The sequence below is a fragment of the Marmota flaviventris genome, chromosome 8 (genome assembly GCF_047511675.1).
Source record: "Marmota flaviventris isolate mMarFla1 chromosome 8, mMarFla1.hap1, whole genome shotgun sequence".
Classification (NCBI taxonomy): Eukaryota; Metazoa; Chordata; class Mammalia; order Rodentia; family Sciuridae; genus Marmota; species Marmota flaviventris.
Genome location: NC_092505.1, coordinates 111,999,242 through 112,017,135, shown reverse-complemented (window position 1 = coordinate 112,017,135; position 17,894 = coordinate 111,999,242). Strand labels below are relative to the sequence as shown.

The following is a 17,894-nucleotide window of genomic DNA, read 5'->3' as shown; positions in this document are numbered from 1 at the left end:
ATCTTCAGAAAGAACAACATTTGTGTTAGAGACTCCTAACTTTGGGAGGTTTAGTATTAATATTTATCAAGTTATCCTATTCTGTCACATTTTATCCGGAGATCAAATACACCAGGGAACACTGATCAAAAGAAATAAAGTAGCTACTGTGTTTTTATTTTATATGTCACTACAAAATAAGAAAAACAAGGTGTTTGCCCAATTTAAATTTTATTAGTGAAACTATTCAGTTGCTATATGGTTCCAAAAAAAAAAAAGCAAAGCTATTTGCGTTTTTCTAAATCATACCAGATACACAAATCATAATACTAAAATATATTTAAATTTTCATAATAAAGTTAGTATTAAATGTATCTTTTAAATTTTTATCATTTTCAACTCTTTAAGTATGATCTTACCTGAAGACTTGTGATAGTCTAAGTTTGATTTTTAATTCATGTTGCAAATGACTCAGTTCTTTATGTACTCTTTGATATTCAGTTTGTTGACTTTTTAGCTGTATGCTTGCATCCCGAATTCTAAAAATATAAACAAATAACATCTGTTACAACCTTAAATAGTCCCAAGTGAAAACTGTTTTAAATTAAAATATAAATATACTTTTAATAAAAACAAGTAGAAGAAAAAGATGCATCTTTATACATACTCTATAAATGTACAGAAAAAAAATATGGAGAGAAACTTGCCAACCAGCCAAGATTCCTGGATGGAAAGTGGAACTTATAGGTGGACAAAAAGAGAAAGAATGAGTGGGCTGAGGTTGTGGCTCAGTGGTAGAACACTTGTCTAGCATGTGTGAGGCACTGGGTTCGATCCTCAGTACCACATGTAAAAATTAAAAAAATAAAGGTCCATCAACAACTAATAAAAATATTTAAAAAAGAGAGAGAGAGAGAATGAGGAAGAAAAGTAGAACTTTTACTCTATGTGCTTTTGTACTATTCAAATTTTCAGAGATCATGTTTTCATAAATATTAATTAAAATATAAAGTATTAAGTATTTTGTTAAAGTAATTTAAATTTAAAATGTCATAATGGGGGCTGGGATTGTGGCTCAGTGGTGGAGCACTGGCCTAGCATGGGCAGGACCCTGGTTCAATCCTCAGCACCACATTAAAAATAAAGGCATTGTGTTGTGTCCATCTACACCTAAAAAAATAAATATTAAAAAATAAAATAAAATAAAAAATAAAATGTCACAATGATTTTAAATGTCTATCATTACTAAAAAGGTCATAAGAAAAAATAGCAATTATTTGCCTTTACCCAGTTCCCACTGCCAGTGGCAATCACTTTCAATTTTTTTTTTCCTGGTTTAAGATCCAGTTCTGCTATATATAACTAAGACTGGAATCTTACTGCACACATACATAATCTCACAAAGGACAAGTCCCTTGGCAGCCAGTGTGATGCTGACGTGATAGCTTACATTTACAATGTACCAAGTCCCTGCTCCACCCTCTATTCCCATGGACCTCCATGGAGGAAGAAGCTCCAGCGCTTTCATTCCCATTCCAGATGATCAGCAGGAAAATAGTGGCTTACTCCATACACTATAAGATCCTCAGCACCACATATACTGAATACTGCTGCAGAATTTAGTCATGTGGCCTCACCTAGACTTGAGTGAAATAAAGCTGGGACACACTGTTCATTACAGGAAGATGAGCCCACAAGTGTATTCACAGTCCTGTTACTAAAATGGGATGGAAAACAAATGTTAGGGTTGGTGGCTAATAAAAACTGATCCCCCTACTCTCAACTACACACCTATACCTGCCCTTACCATACCCCTCCTCTCATCTTCCCAAGATTCAATCCATCATTTTTATTAAAGAACTTATTAAAACACTGTTCTTCATTGGTTAATGTTAGTTATGTCATGATTATATTTATATTCTTATACAACTTTTTGCAATTAAAAATGGCATTTGCTGGTAAATGGATGAAACTGGAGATTATCATGTTAAGTGAAATAAGCCAATCCCAAAAAACCAAAGGCTGAATGTTCTCTCTAATATGCAGATGCTGACTCACAATAGGCAGCGGGGAGGAGGGGTGGAGGTTCACTGGATTGAACAGAGGGGAAAGGGGGGAAGAGAGTGGGGATGGGAATGGAAAAGACAGTGAATGAACAGGACTTAACTTTTCTATGTTCACATATGAATACATAACCAGTGTAACTCCACAAGAATGGGAAGCTATAATCCATGTATGTGTGATATGTCAAATGCATTCTACTGTCATGTATAATTAAAAAGAACAAAAAAAAATTTTAACAGTCTTTTCTTCTTTCTTAGTGTTGTGTATCTATCAAGGCTTCTTAACATGCTAAACTGGGAGAAGCTGTTTTTACAACTCTGTGTAAGTCTAAAATTATTATAAAATAAAAAGTTATAAAAAGGATGATTCCTACATATACAATGAGTGATTTGTGTAAGTATAACATGTCCATTACTTTAAATATAGAAGTTATCAATATTGGGGGCTGGGGTTACGGCTCAGAGGTAGGGCGCTCGCCTAGCATGTGTGAGGCACTGGGTTCAATCCTCAGCACCACATAAAAATAAAATAAAGATATTGTGTCCACCTGTAACTAAAAATAAATGTTAAAAAATTATTAATATTGTTTTAACAGAAAAAATAAAAGGAAATAACCTTCCTGGCCAATCTTAGATGAACAACAATAAAAAAATTATAGTCCTGTGGAATATTATATACAAAATATTATATACAAAAGAGGAATGAAGCAGATCCCTATGTCCTGGCCTGGGAAGCATGGCAAAACTTCTCATTAAGGAGAGAAAAAAGCAAACTGCAACATACTGTAACTTATAGATCAATAAGCACAACATGAAACCAAGTTCTATGTATACATTCATACATTTAAAATTTTAGAAAACAGGAACAACCTTAGCAATGTTAAGTCAGAGTTACCCTTAGGACATCATACCAATTGGGTGGGAAGGAGGTTCAAAGGGCCTATAGTATTTGCCACAATATTTGAAATACTTTACAATGAAGATATATTTATGTGTTGCTTGAAAATCTAAAATCAGAATTTTTTAAAAAACCTACATGGAGTCAGGCACAGTGCCATATACCTGTAATCCCAGCAGCACAGGAGGCTGAGGATGGGGGGATCACAAATTTGAGGCCAGTCTCAGCAACTTTAGAAAAGCCCTAAGCAACTTAGTAAGACACGGTCTCAAAATAAAAAATAAAAAGGGCTGGGGATGTGCCTCAGTGGTTGAACACCCTTGGGTTCAATCCCAGTACCAAAACAAACAAACAAAAAAACAAACAACCCTATCTGGTCTTATTGTTTGTGTATAAGCATGTCTCAGGTTTATAAATGGGAAAATATCTAGAAATATTAGAAAGAAACTTAAGTTTATATAGTAGCACATTGGTGAATAATAAGCTGTTTTAAGGTAAGTATTAAACTTTCCTTAATACTGCCCTACTCCAGGGCTGGGGTACAGCTCAGTGGTGGAGCACCTGCCTAGCAGGTTCCAGGCCCTGTTAGCTGGGTGTGGTGGCACATGTCTGCAGACCCAGCCACTCAGGATTGAGGCCAATCTTGAGACCTTGTCTCAAAAAACAAAACATCTAAATAATAGCCTATTCCAACTATTATGAGTTTTCAGTTTGTATTTTTACAAAACACTTTTCTTTTTGTCATTAGAAAAATGCACACTAAGACACTTTCCAAGGTCCATCTTTGAAGACATTTTCGGAATGAAGGTCAGGCCTGAGTAACACCCCAGCCCTCTGACTACAGTCCTGAGAAGCTTGATCACCTGGCCTCTGCGTTGGCTATGGTAGCATACTTGCTTTCTTCATATCGAATACTAGCATGGTTACAAACTACATGAGCAGAGAAGCAGCAGTGTCCACCTCGACTGTATGCATCAGGTCGGCTTTATGAAGTAAACAGTTCACAGAATGCTGCAATACGGTATGTGCTGTGCAAGCCACAGCTTTCTCTGAGCAGTCATGATTTTGCACAGAGTTTGAACGCTTTGTTGACGTGAGGACATGATGTTGTCTAGTCAGGCACTGTTCCTGAAAACTGTGAGACTAACAGCATGTTCCAGTGGAGAGTCCTGTACTGGAGTGAGATGACCTGTACTGTAAGCCTCTTGCCAATGCAGCTATGAGAACAGCACATTTATTACTCTTATCTATTTCCCAGTTTTTCTTAGTCAACTTGATTAAAATAGATTGTGAGAATTTCTGAGTTGTAAAACAAAGGAGAGGAATGTATTATCAAGCCTTTTAAATCATTTTCATTTTGATTATCTATTCATATTACTCATAATGAAATTATTCTAAAGAAAAACATTTTAACATCAAATATTAGGGGAAAAAAGATGATCCCATCATTAGGCATCTTAATCTATTAGGCACCTGTAATCTATGCTCTTTTTTGGTCAAACTTGGGGGTGTAAATATTAATTTGTTTTTAGTCTTTCCTTCAGACTGGTTTTGCAGCAATCAAAGATGAGAGATGGAAGTTCAAAGTCTGGAAAAATGATGTGGGAGACATTCAGGCTTGCATTCTACCAAGGTCTCACAGGCGCAGGCATCCAAGTATCAAGGGAAAGTTAGGAGCGCAACAAAGAAATCAATCAAAACAAGCAGGTACTTCAGTTGCTGGGAAATAAACTTCAGAAACCCACATACATCTGCCCATGAGGACAAGCCGCTCTCTAACTGCTCCCCTGGAGTTAACCACCGCCTGAGGACAGTGAGAAAAGTGAATTCTGAGTCAAGAGAATAGAGGATGCGGTGGCCAAGTCCTACATTGAGAGAAATCACTTAGGGTTCAATAAAACTGGAAGGAACTCTTATTCAGCAGAGAAGACATGAGTGGAAACCAGGCTGCTTTAGCTGTTTTCACAAAAGCTACTGCAGCTTCAGAAATACCAGCAGGAGCAAGCACTGGACCAAGAATGTCACTGACATATGAGCCTATGGGACATCAATAATTTTTAAAACAAAATTATCTGTAAATACAAATACTCAATTTCCTTAGGAGTGGTATTACCTTGCTTTTATTTAGAAAATTGGTGTGACATTCAAAATTCCTACAAAATTCTTAGTTACTAAACTATATCCTGTTGTTAGGACAGTCTTAATTTTATACCAGTCATTCTCCTTTATGTACATTATTAATGCACTGAAAGTACCCAAAAAGGTAGGAGAAAGGTACCTTGCACTAGACAAAATTAACACTGCTTTTTAAATTAACCTCATGTAATTAATTTCATTGGAGCTTTATTTGGTCTTTGATTATTCACTTACTTTCCTCTGGTCTCTTTAATATGCAGATATTCAATTAAAATAACAGATCTTTCTTTGATTAAATATAATATTCTTCAGTTTCATTAACACAGAAGCAGAAGTTAAAAATATTAACTCTAGGGCTGGGGCTGGAGTTCAGTGGTACAGCGCTTGCCTGGCATGTGTGAGGCACTGAGTTTGATTCTCAGCACTGCATATAAATAAAGGTTCATTAACAACTAATTAAAATATATTGAAAAAGAAAAAAATATTAACTCTAGCTTCATAAAACACTAAACACCTAATTCTTTATTGCAGGGGCAGGGATGAAATATGATTTCACAAAAAGAAAGGCAAAATATTTTACTGTATTTTTCTTAAAGGTAAGAAATAGAAGACAACTTGGGAATAAATGAAATCTCTATTGTTTTAAGTGCTCTTAATAAAATCACACTGTTTACATAGGACAGTATTTTAAATATCGCTACCATCACTTTAAAGTACAGTCAGCCCTCCATATCTGGATTCTAATCCATAGATTCAATCAAACTTAGATTTAGAATATTTGAGGAAAATCTGCATCTGAAGTGAACACATTTATATATTTTTCTTGTCATTATCCCATAAACAATACAATGAAAACTCCAAAAAGTCAATATCAGTTATCTTAGGAAGTGATATTAAGGGCAATCTTTTTCATCTATTTGTAAATAGTCTATAATGTGCATAATATACACAGTGAAAATAAGAGATTTAATTTTTGTTAAGACAATAGATAAGCAAATAATTTATAAATTCATGTTTAAAACTTAAGTCCTTTCTGTTGCTATAACTAAATTCCAGACTGAGTAATTTACAAAGAATAAATGTTTATTTGGTTCACATTTCTGAAGACTGGAATACGGGATATCGCTGAGCTCCCTCTTGCTGGCGGGGACTCCGCATAATCCCAAAGTGGTGCGGGACATGGAGTGCTGAGGAAGCACCCAGTCCAGGGCCCTCCACAGCTTAGAAAGTCGCAGTCCCAGTGGATCAGGGTTGGACCTTCGTGTATTACTTACCTCCCAAAGGTCCCACTCCCATACCACAGCCAATTAGTTCCTACCCTCTTGCTATCTTAAAATGGGGACTGAACTTTAACATTGGTTTTGGCATGGAAAAACCACATCCAATCCATAGCACTCACCTCTGTCCTCCCAAAACTTGACCTTCTCATAAAAACTACATTCATTCCTTCCAATATCTTCAATGTTTTCATTTGTGTCAGCATCAGTTCAAAAGTCTAAAGTCTCTGGGACTGCAAATTGGTGCAACCACTATGGAAAGCAGTATGGAGATTCCTCAGAAAACTTGTAATGGAACCACCATTTGACCCAGCTATCCCATTTCTCAATTTATACCCAGAGGATATACTACATACTACAGCATACTACAGTGACACAGCCACATCAATGTTTATAGCAGTTCAATTCACAATAGCTAAACTATGGAAATAACCCAGGTGCCCTTCAACAGATGAATGGATAAAGAAAATATATGTGTAGAACATATATTCAATGGAATATTACTCAACTTTAAAGAAGAATGAAATTATGACATTTGCAGGTAAATGGATAGAGTTGGAGACTATCATGCTAAGCTAAATAAGTCAATCCCAAAAAAACCAAAGGCCGAATGTTTTCTCTAATATGTGGATGCTAATTCACCTTGGGGGTGGGGCGGGGGCACCAGGGAACAATAGAGTTACCTTAGATTAGGTAGAGGGGAGTTGGGGGGGAGGAATATGGGGTTAGGAAGGATAGTAGAATGAAACAGGCATTATTACTCTGTGTGTGTGTGTGTGTGTGTGTGTGTGTGTGTGTGTATGTATGACCAGTGTAATTCTATAACATGTACAATCAGAAAAATTAGAAATTATATCCCATCTATATGTATGATATATCAAAGTGCATAAATGTAGTCTACTGTCATGTATAACTAATTAAAATAAATTTTAAAATTTTTTTAAAAGTCCAAAGTCTGATCTGAGATTCCAGCTATGAACCTGTAAAATCAGTTATTTGCTTCCAATATGCAACAGTGGGACAGGAATAGGGTACACACTCACAGTCTTGAACAAAAAAAATAGGTTATAAAAAGGTGCGGGGGGGCACATAGAACCAGCCCAAAGCAAGTCTGAAACTCAGCAGGGCAGACAATGAACCCTGAAACTTTGTACTAATCCTTCAGTCCAAGGTTGCCTCCTGGACACGCTGGAGTGGGGGCCCGGGCACCCACAGCTTTGCTGGGCTCAGCCCACGGGGCTGCTCTCTTGGGTTGCACCTAGTACACAGAGTGTGGCTAGGATGCAGTTTGGGTCTGAAATGTCCCTGAAGGCCCACATATTAAAGGCTTGTTCCCCAGAGTGGCACCACTAAGAGGACGGGAGCCTGTATGTGGTGGGTCTAGTCGGAGTCTTGGTCACTGGGGATATACATTTAGAAAGGACGCGATGCCCTTTCTCCTTTTCACTTGCTGGCCTCAAGGAAACAGGTAGCTCCTCACATGATCTCTACCCTGAGGCAGTACCTCGCCACAGGTCAAAGCCACACAGCCAACTGATGGTAGGCTGGAAACTCCCAAACTGAGAGCCAAGAGAAAGCTTTTCTCTTTACAGTTCGATTATCTCAGGGATTTGCTGCTATACTCAGGTATGTGTACTTAATTACAGAAAGGCGACTAACAAGCTGCCAGGGCCAAAGGCTTGCATCCTCTGGAGCAGTGGAGGCACAGTCCTGTGGGGCTGGTTGAAGCCATAGTTGGGTGGCCTGCGCTGCACCAAGTCACTGGAAGCAGAGTCCTACAGGGTCCTGGAGAATACTTAGGGCCTGTTCCCTGAACCATGCTGTTCTCCTAGGTCTCTGGCCCTATGATAAGAGGGGTGACCTGGAAGGTCCGTAAGATGGCCTTAAGGCCTCTACCCCATTCTCTTGACCAGTGGTGCCGGGCTTCTTTCAGATCATGTTATCTCTTCAGCAACCAGTCCCTGGGCCACTTGAGGGCACTCTGCCCAGCATGCCTTTCATCCTATATACCACCTAGCTAAGGTGCTTCCTAATTTTATATCCTTTTTAAGTTATCAACACAAAAACAAATTTATCTTTCAATGATTCATTTCTCTTTCATGTTAGCATCACAGTTAGCAGTAACTTCACAGCAGCCTAAAGCATTGCTCTCTAGAAATCTCTTCCACCAGTTTGCCATCACTCTTAAATACAGCCTTCCACCACCTCCTGGCATCTGTAGTGTTCGCTGTCACTGTGCAGCAAGGGTAGCCTTTTCTCTGATTCCCAAGGAGATGCTCCCTGTTTGCACATGCAGCCTCCTGAGCATGGCGGCTCCTGCCCATCTTTCCATCGCACACACATGCGACCACTCAGCCAGTCTCAAAGAACTCCCAACTTTGCCTAGTTTTCTTCTCTTCTACTTAAGGTCTTTCTCAACCTTAACACTCTGTTTATGGAGATATAGTCTTTCAAAAAACTGCTCCTCCAAATTCTTCCAGGCTCTGCCCATAACCCAATCCCAAAGTCATCTGCATATTTTCAGGTATTAGCAACAGCCCTGCCCTTGGCACCAAGTCTCTGTCTTAGTCCATTTTCTGTTGCTATACGTGAATACTATGGACTGGGTCACTTATAAAGGTTTGTTCAGCTATTGGTTCTAGTGGCCAGGTGTGGTCAAGGGGCCACCCCTCTGGTGAGAACTGTTGGTGGGAACTCTCTGTAGAATCCTGAGCAGGGCAGGGCATCACATGGCAGGTGGGATGCAACAAGAGACAGAGCCAAACTGGCCTATATAACAGACCTGCCCTCCAAATAACTGACTAATCCAGTAATACACCAATGGATAGATCATTCACGAAGGCAGAGCCCCCCATGACCTACTCATTCTTAAAGGTTCTGCCTCTTATCAGCTTACAATGGGGATTAAATTTCAACAAGTGTTTTAGTGGGGACATTTAACCATAGTAGGAATTATGAAAAAAATGAGTTCATTGAAATGTAATATGGAAGATCATTTATTAATAAACCCCAAAATATCACTAGATTACATGTGTGGTTTTAAACACTAGTCTAGTCACATGTTTTTCTGTGAAAAGTTTCAAGAGAATGATATGTGAGCTTTCATAGATAATGCAGAAAACTGTAAGATGTTCAAAGAGTCATTAAAATTACCATAATGAGGAAAATATTCAATTCAAAAATTTGGGATTTTCTTTCTTTTTATTTTTCTTTTTTGGATTTGAAACAAAAGTAACCAGCTCAATAGAAGAAAAAGAGAATATGCACTATTTTTAACATCAGCTCAAATTGTAATTATCCTAGGGGAAAAAGAAAAGTAAAAATCGTTCACTCAAAATTACAATTGCACACTGCCGAGCACAGGTGAGGACTCAGAAGCAATGGAGGGTGCCTGTCCTGTAGCTCCCTGAGGTGGGGGAAAGGGTGATAAAGACCTGAAGAGGCAGCCTCTGTGGCAAGGGGTCCACTGCCCCGTGTGTTCCGGAACACAGGAAGACTCTGCTAAAATCTCCGTGAGCATCCTTGAGAAAAAATGTTTAGAGGAGGAAGAGGAGGGGACAGCAAAGGAGGGAGGGCACTATTTAAAAGGAGGAATGGAATGAAGCAAAGAAAGTTTACTAGAAAAACTTTTATTTTCTTCTCAAAATATTTAGCAATCAGGAAAAAAATGTGTTATTATGGTTACTTCCATATCAAAGATCAAATAGTTTCATAATGCTCTAGTGCCATTTAAAAATACCCAAAGAATCATTCAACAAGATATTATGCATTCTTCTTTTTACAACAATAAGAACACAGACATGCATGATATTAATCAAAATTCAAACTACTGCTTACCATAATGAGAAAAACATTCAATTCTGAATTATCAAATCATGTAAAAATATAATGGTCAAAATACTCTGGTGAACACTGAAAACCTATTTTACTTTTGGACAACTTTTCTGCTCTCAGCACTTCACTAAACATTCTCTGATTCAACCTTAACCTCATACTGAAAGTCTCATGCCTAGTGGCAATGCCATTAGAAAATGTAAAGTGGGGCTGGGGATATGTGGCTCAAGTGGTAGCATGCTCGCCTGGCATGTCTGCGGCCCGGGTTCGATCCTCAGCACCACATACAAACAAAGATGTTGTGTCCACCGAAAACTAAAAAATAAATATTAAAAAATTCTCTCTCTCTCTCTCTCTAAAAATTTTTTAAAAAAAGAAAATGTAAAGTGTTTTTTTTTTTTTTTTCCAGATTATCAAATAGCATCACTACAGTCTCTGGTTAAATTTAAGCAGATGCATATAGGGTTCTCAAAACTCCTCCAGGTGTAGGGTTGGCTAGGAGCACCGTCACACTAATCATTTTGTAAAATGTTCTGTGATGAATGTCAGCCAGCGATGAGCTGTGTCAAGACCACCTGGGGTCTGCAATGGGCAGCCTTATAGTTGCCAAGTTTAGAAAGTTACCAACTGGTCCTTGAGCATGTTTTATTTGACTTGCAGAGTGGATCCTTTTTAAAATGAGCACCAGCATTGTAACTTTGAGTGATTTTTAGTAAAGATCCAGATTCTCTGCTTCTCTTTGACAATCAAGTAATTCAGAAACAATGGGACCACCCACTCTCCCACAAAAAAAGCCAATCTTTTGGAACAGCTGCCTCCTCTAATGAATATGCATTTTTCAGTTTACTATAGCTCCCACCTACCTCTTTCTCTCACTTATTCTGGATACCCTATAGACATTTGAGTTTGTTATATTGTCTAATTCTAAAATTCACTGACTGAATTTTAGATGTTCTAAGAATCCACATAAAGCCAATCTGAACAGTGTTTCCGTAAAAAGTATAAAGTGGCTGCCTGCCATTCATTTGAGAAATTCTTTTAAGAATAAATGAATTCTATTTTTATTTTGCATACTGAAAAACCCGGCAGAGAAAAAGACAGAAAATGATTAAAGTCATGGGGAAAATCTGAATTTACACTGACAGTTACCAAGATACTAGAACTTGCAGGCAAGGAGAAGCCACAACTGCTCCAAACTGTAGGTCATCAGGAAAATGATGACCGCAGCAGCCCTGCAGCAGCTCCGCAAGGGCACGAGCACTATGCTTTCTAGGTGCTTTTCATTTAAACCTCCTGGGAAATCCCAACTCCAGCTTCTCAGCTTCCTTTTGAGTCTAATCAAGGGATTTTGTTTGGTTTTTAGCAGTATTCTTGCCACAATAAATGCTTTATTAATGTTTTCTAGTGTTGTCCAAATGTGTTCTGGAGTAAGTGCCCCACGGCAACCCAGAATGGCTTCACAATGAAGAAAAACAGAAACAACACACTCCTTCACAGTAATATAATGAACTCCAGAACTCCAACTACACATACCACCTGCCTGGGCTGCTACAACACGCTATAGATTGGGTGGCTCATAAACAACAGAAATTCACTTTTCATAGCCCCAGGAGCTGAGAAGTCCAAGGTCCAGGGGCCCTCAGGCTCAGTGTCGAACAAGGGTCACTTCCTGGGTCCCAAGGCCATCCTCACTGGAACCTCACTTAGAGGAGAGCAAGGGAGTGCTCCAGGGGATCTTCCCTAAGTGCCCAATGGTCACACCTCTGTGGGTTAGGTTTTCAACACATGAATTCAGGGAGGATATAAATATTCAGATCAAAGAGCTCTGCTAATATTTAGAGTGAATCACCAAGCAAAGATAGAAGTGTTTTCCAAATAAAGTGGGATCACAGAACACTTTCTCAATACTTCTTAGGAACCTTACTTTGAGAAGCAAGGCTTTATTTTTAGCATTAATTTTATAATCATTGTATGTGACTAATTTTATTTAAAATGCCTAGTGAGTCCTGAAGGGTTTTTCTGCCTACATGAGCTGTCCACAGTGACAGGGACTCCAGCCCAGCGCAGAACCCATATACTGTTTCAGGGGACTGTTTCAAGCACTCCTTTCGCAGACTGCATGGGCAAGCCAATGTGCCCACCCAGTTCCCAAGTAGGAAGGGACAGTAGGGGTATTTTTTACACCCCAAAACACAATTACCATTTCTTTGACAGTCCTACATCTATAAATTCTGTTTCTATCATCCTGGTGAAGCTGAATGCTAATATTTTTCTTATAAAAGATCAGTAAGGCCAATCTGAAAGATACACCAAGAGAGCTGATGAGCAGTTTTTCTCATGCCCCCAGACTGTCACGCTGTCAAATCCAGAGTCCGCCTTATCTGATCTTCAAATATCTGGCAAGTAGCCCATATCATGCACTTAAGAGCTGTGAATAAAAGCCACACCCAGGACAGACTCCCAGGTGCCTTCATCCAAGAAGGCTGAAGACAGAGACTCTGGGATTTCCTTTTCCTTTCTCCACTCTCAGAGAACCGAAGCCTCCCTGGACAGCAAAGGCATAGGCAGAATTCCGGAGCCCTCCAAGGGCAAAGTGTCCCACATACTCTGACCTATAGACTCTGGCATTCCACAAGAAGCACTACAAGAAACAGAGGCCAGCTGAAGAGGATCTCGCGCGTCTCTGGATGGTTCCTTCACTCCACATGAACCTCTACTAAGCAGGCCTGAGGCACCTCATCCTTGCAGCCAGACCACACTACATCTCAGCCATGATTCTTCCACTCAGAGTCCCAACTGAGTCATGCATTTATTCATTCATCAAAAAACTTCAGTTAGTGCAGAAGAAAAAGCTGCTTCTCCACAGACAACTTAAAAAATAAGGGCTGGGAAAAGAGAAAACAAACTTAAGTGGGGTTGGGGGGTGAGCACAATAGAACAAGGCACATTTAAGTAGCCATCTTTCCCATATCAGCAGCCCTCCAATCTGCTAGCTGATTCTAACAGGTACTTTCAATCCTTTTATTTTTGTTTCTCCTTCTGTGCTTCTTAAAAATCTTCAGCTTAATGGCTGAAGAAAGCCCCTAACTTCATAAAATCATTTATTTCATGAAAATAAACTTAAAAAGGAAACAATTCACAAACCTATGTGTGGCTCAGTGACACAATCTTGTGGACATAGCACCAGTTCTTTCAGTGGGCCATGTTATCTACTCCAGGGTAAGCCTGAGCGTGAGCACGTTCTGTTGATAAGACTGGTCATAACACATCCATGTCTACAACTGCACGTTCTCTTCTTAAAAGGAATGTTACCCAACTTCCTTTTCCCCATTCTCAAACCTTCTTTGGCCACCTCCTGTGCAATCACCTTTGACTGGACAGTTTCCATACAGTGGAAAGCTGTAGTAACTGAGAATATAGTGGACAGCGTTGCACACTGGAAAACAAGACAACCTCTCCGTGCACGGATGCATATCACAATGTTCCTTGTATCATACATGGAGTGCTGACAGAAAGCAGAGGTGAGCAAGAGACACACTCTTCACATTTCTCTTTTCTTGACATGGAAGTCATTTAAAATACAGAATAAAGCACAAGCCTGAGCACATTCCAAGAGGTGCGTGACATTCCTATGATATACGGGGTAAAGTCAAAAGGAAATCCAACATGAACATTATAGCTTCATGATTCATTTCAGAGGTTTCAGTCATTCAGCAAATGGAGAAATGCCCACCTGTGCCCACCACTATACTAGGTCATGCAGGGACATAGGGAAGGTGAAGACACAGTTCTGTTCTAAAAGAGTCTAACATATTAAGAAGGCAACACTTAACATCAACAAAAAGACAACGAGACTCCACACACTCAACTGCTAGGGTATTTTAAAGCCTGAGTTCTAAAGGGGATCAAAAAAGACACTAAGGGAAGAACTAGAGGTAACATCATCAAAGAGAAGGCTCTCAAAGGACAAAAATAACCACAAAGAAACAAACAGTAGCTTATTTTGGTGAGGGAAAAAAATATGTGAAAAACACTGAATGAGAATGGTTTCAGAGTTTTTCATAGTAACTAAAATCTATATCAAAATTGTAGTTTTTGACATACTGAAATTAGTTATTTCCTTAAAATTAATTGTAAATCCTAGGACAGTTCCAGATTGAACTTACTGCTCAAGAATCATTATTGACAGCACCTCCTTTTCTCTCAAAAATTTCCCAAATTGGACCATAAATTTTGTGGTCATCTTATAATGTGCTATCTTAGCATAGAATACTTGACATTCTTTCATTTTAAGAAGATTATTTTGTTTAAACATCATGGGGAAGGACGTTTGCCAAGATTTGTCCTTGATTCCTTTATGAAGATTACTGGTTTTCTAAATTATCAAGGATACACCACAATTATCAGGGATGCAAGTGTTTATGAGTCTCTCTACATCATAAGGGTCCAAATGAAATCAGGGGAATTCATTTTTAGAATCCAAATTAAAGCTAGAACTCAGAGTCCTCCTGATGAAATATCTTCTTCAGCCTCAATTAACACTATCATTAAAAAACATTCTGGGGGCATATACAGGATGGTGCTAGGGTGGATAAAGCCAGGTATGGGTAAAGGGGTACAAAAATGTCCCAAATACAGCCTCCACTCTCTAGCTGTTTATGATAGCCTGATTGTTCTACATCTACCCCTCTGTCCATCACCTATCCATCCGCCATTACAGAACAGCACACACTAGGTACAAATAAGAAATGTAGGCAATGGATGTATGCAACAGGGATTGCATCTAGCTACATATAACAGAAACCAGCCTACGGGACACTGATTATTTTCATATAACAAGAAATCTAGAGAGAGGCTTTTCAGAGCCAGTAGAAGGATGCCAAGATGTCACCAAGGACTGGGCTCTTTCCCTTCTCAGAACTCCACGCTCATCCTTGCAGTACGTTCGTTCACCACTGCGAAGGCTGGGCTCCCTCAGCCTGTTCTCTGGATTTCAAGTAGGAAGGAGACGAGAGCAACCAAGGGGAAAGGGGGTGCAAATCTTCCCAGAAACCCCTAGAAGATTTTCACTTACATCTCATTTGACATAATCTTCAAGAAAGTCACCCTTAATTGCAAAGGAGGGAAGTGTCTGGCCTTTTCCTCATCCCCAGAGAAAGTTCAGCTCTTTTGCTCAAGAGACTCAGACAATGGAGAATTACTCAAACGTAGGAGCCATCATATTCGTTTCCTATCTTCTCATAAATGAATCAATTCAACAAATACTGGTAGAACATTACCATGTGCTAGACAACTATGATAGGTGCTAGGGATAGACAAAGCAAAGAAATGAGACTGGTTTTCAGGAAACTTAGAACCAGGAATGCGAAATGACTGTAATTAAAGACATCGATGAAAGGGAAACCAAAGGACCCCATGGGCACCTGCCAGCCTTGACAAATGCCTGGTGGAGCATCTGTCACCTCATCCAAGCCGGAACAAAGCAGGTGGTGAAAAGGTGGTGAGAGGGGGAAGAGTCCCAGAGGAAGATACAATGCATTCAAAAGACCAGAGTATGTTACCTCTTACGAGCTGAAAAGGAAGCTAAGGTGACTGAAACCAAGAGTGAGGCTGTGGCAAGCAGGAAGACAGGGATTCCTTACCTCATTCAAAGGACGACATGAACCCCAATAGGAAAAGCAGCAGAACGCAATGGTCAGGTATGCATTCTGACACAATCGTCTGGACAGAGATAAGGATGGGTTAGAGATAGGCAACAGGTAGGGCAGGCCCAAGATGGCTATAGTTACACTCCCTCACTGAGGCTTCTGGTGAGGCGTGTTTTTAGTATGTAGCCAAGGTCATGAATGCCCTGATTCTGCATATGTACTCAAGGTTATGAACATCTGCTTGCCAGCATGCGCTCACTGTATAACCTGTTGGCAATGTGCCTTCTTTGTTTAGCCTGGATATAAAAAAAATGCCTGGGGAAGGACTGGGGGCTGCTGCTACCCGAATACCAACATGGCTCCTAGCCCAACTGCACCTACTTGGGCTTCGCCTGCCAGAAGCCCAAGTACGTTTCCTAGGGTCTGAGTCCATGCAAGAAAATTGGCACAGTTGCCAGGATCCCACGAAGGTGAAAGGTGCCTCAGTACTTAGCCCCAGTGGGCAGGAGATGGGGAGGAGGGCTCACCCTCTGACCACCAAGCAGCATGATGTTCGGTCCTATTAGCATGGACTCCTGTGGTGAGCTGGGATACAATGGATGGGTGCCCTGCGAGCACAGAGAAGACTTCACCAGCAGTTGGCTCTGCCTATGATATGATGTGCCGTGGACAGTAGTGGGACAAGTGGGGTGGATTATTTCTCACTGCCCTGCAGGCAAACATGGACCCAGTGGGACAACTGTGAACAGAGCAGCAGAGCCCAGGCAATAGCCCACAGCCAAGGAGGACGTGGCAGTGGAGGTGCAGATGGGATAGAGAAAAGGCCTGAGGAGGCACACACAGCCACTGGGGCTGAGGGGTGGGTGTTCCTTACAGCTCTGAGTGCAGAACCCGAAAGACTGCCAAGATAAAGGAGGTGCAAGACAAAGAAGAGACTGTGGAAGCCAGGTAGGGTCTCTGGAGGAAGATCTCTGCACCTTAAAAATACCCCCAGCCCCCTTGCTAGTGCGATGGAGTCAGAAGAGGAGGAGGAGAATGAAGACTGACACCTGCAAGCCCGGCCAGTGGAAATGCAAAAAATGAAACAATCAAATCCACCATGTTCCTCCTGTCAAGCAGAGTTGGTGAACTTGGGAAAATAATTTAGACAGAAGTCGGGAGAGCCCCTGGCTGCTTTGTTGTCATGCCTGTGAGATTTAGGGGTGGATGGCATTATGTATAGTGCCCTAAAAATGGAGGGGATAGCACCCCTCCTTACAGCAGAATTATGTCCACTGAGACATTTAGAGGGGCCAAGAGAGCACAAGTGTGCTAGGCGCTGGCAGGGACAAGAGACTTCAGGAGGTGCTAGGGCCTGTTACCTATAAGGGTGCAACAGCATACCTTAAGCCCATAAGCCCATACCTTGGAGAAAGGCACCGTATTGTCCAGTGCTTGCTACGCTGATGGCTCTAGCCACGGACAACCATGGGATGTATGTATGGACAGTGGTGTCTGTGAGGTCAGAGACAGACACTGTCTGGTTCGATACTGACAGGACAAAGTAGCCAGTGAGCTGAGCTCCATCTGGATAACAGAAATAAAGCATCCCCCACAGTGACATGTACTGACAGCTGTGCTGGGTATTGGGGGCAACTTCTCTGGCAAGAGCTCTGGGAGCTAGGCCACCAGAACAGGTGGCTACAGGTATGTTACTGGGCATGCCCCCAACTAATCCAGGAATGAAGCAGCAAGTGGTGTTCAATCAGGTGACACTGCAAAGTCGCACTGCACTTGATTTGTTAGCAGCAGCACAGAGAGGGGCATGCTTAGTACTGAGTGTTGTGTGTACACATAATTCAGATCACCGAAAGAACATTAGTATGGCTTTAGCACATATGACTTCTGAAGTTTCAGGCATACAACAACCAACTGGTGATTCTTTGCAGGAATGATGGGTAGTCTAGGTATCACCTGGTGATGGCTTTTAATAATTCTAAGCAATGGAGCTTGTCTTCTGCCTATGCTGTTGCATCTTGTACTGCTCTTGTGGCCTGTGGATACAGAGCAATGCCCTACT

The 17,894-nt window shown here is 40.6% G+C and overlaps 1 protein-coding gene across 8 annotated transcripts in view; it reads right to left on the bottom strand.

Moving 5' to 3' along the window:
- Window positions 1–17,894, bottom strand: part of Lekr1 (leucine, glutamate and lysine rich 1) — a 179,879-nt gene that overhangs the window by 134,804 nt on the left and 27,181 nt on the right. For all 8 annotated transcript variants that reach the window (XM_071615557.1, XM_071615555.1, XM_071615558.1 and 5 more), the window contains one exon: window positions 399–518. In XM_071615557.1, coding sequence (XP_071471658.1) covers window positions 399–518 — 120 coding nt within the window. The remainder of the gene's footprint in view (window positions 1–398; window positions 519–17,894) is intronic.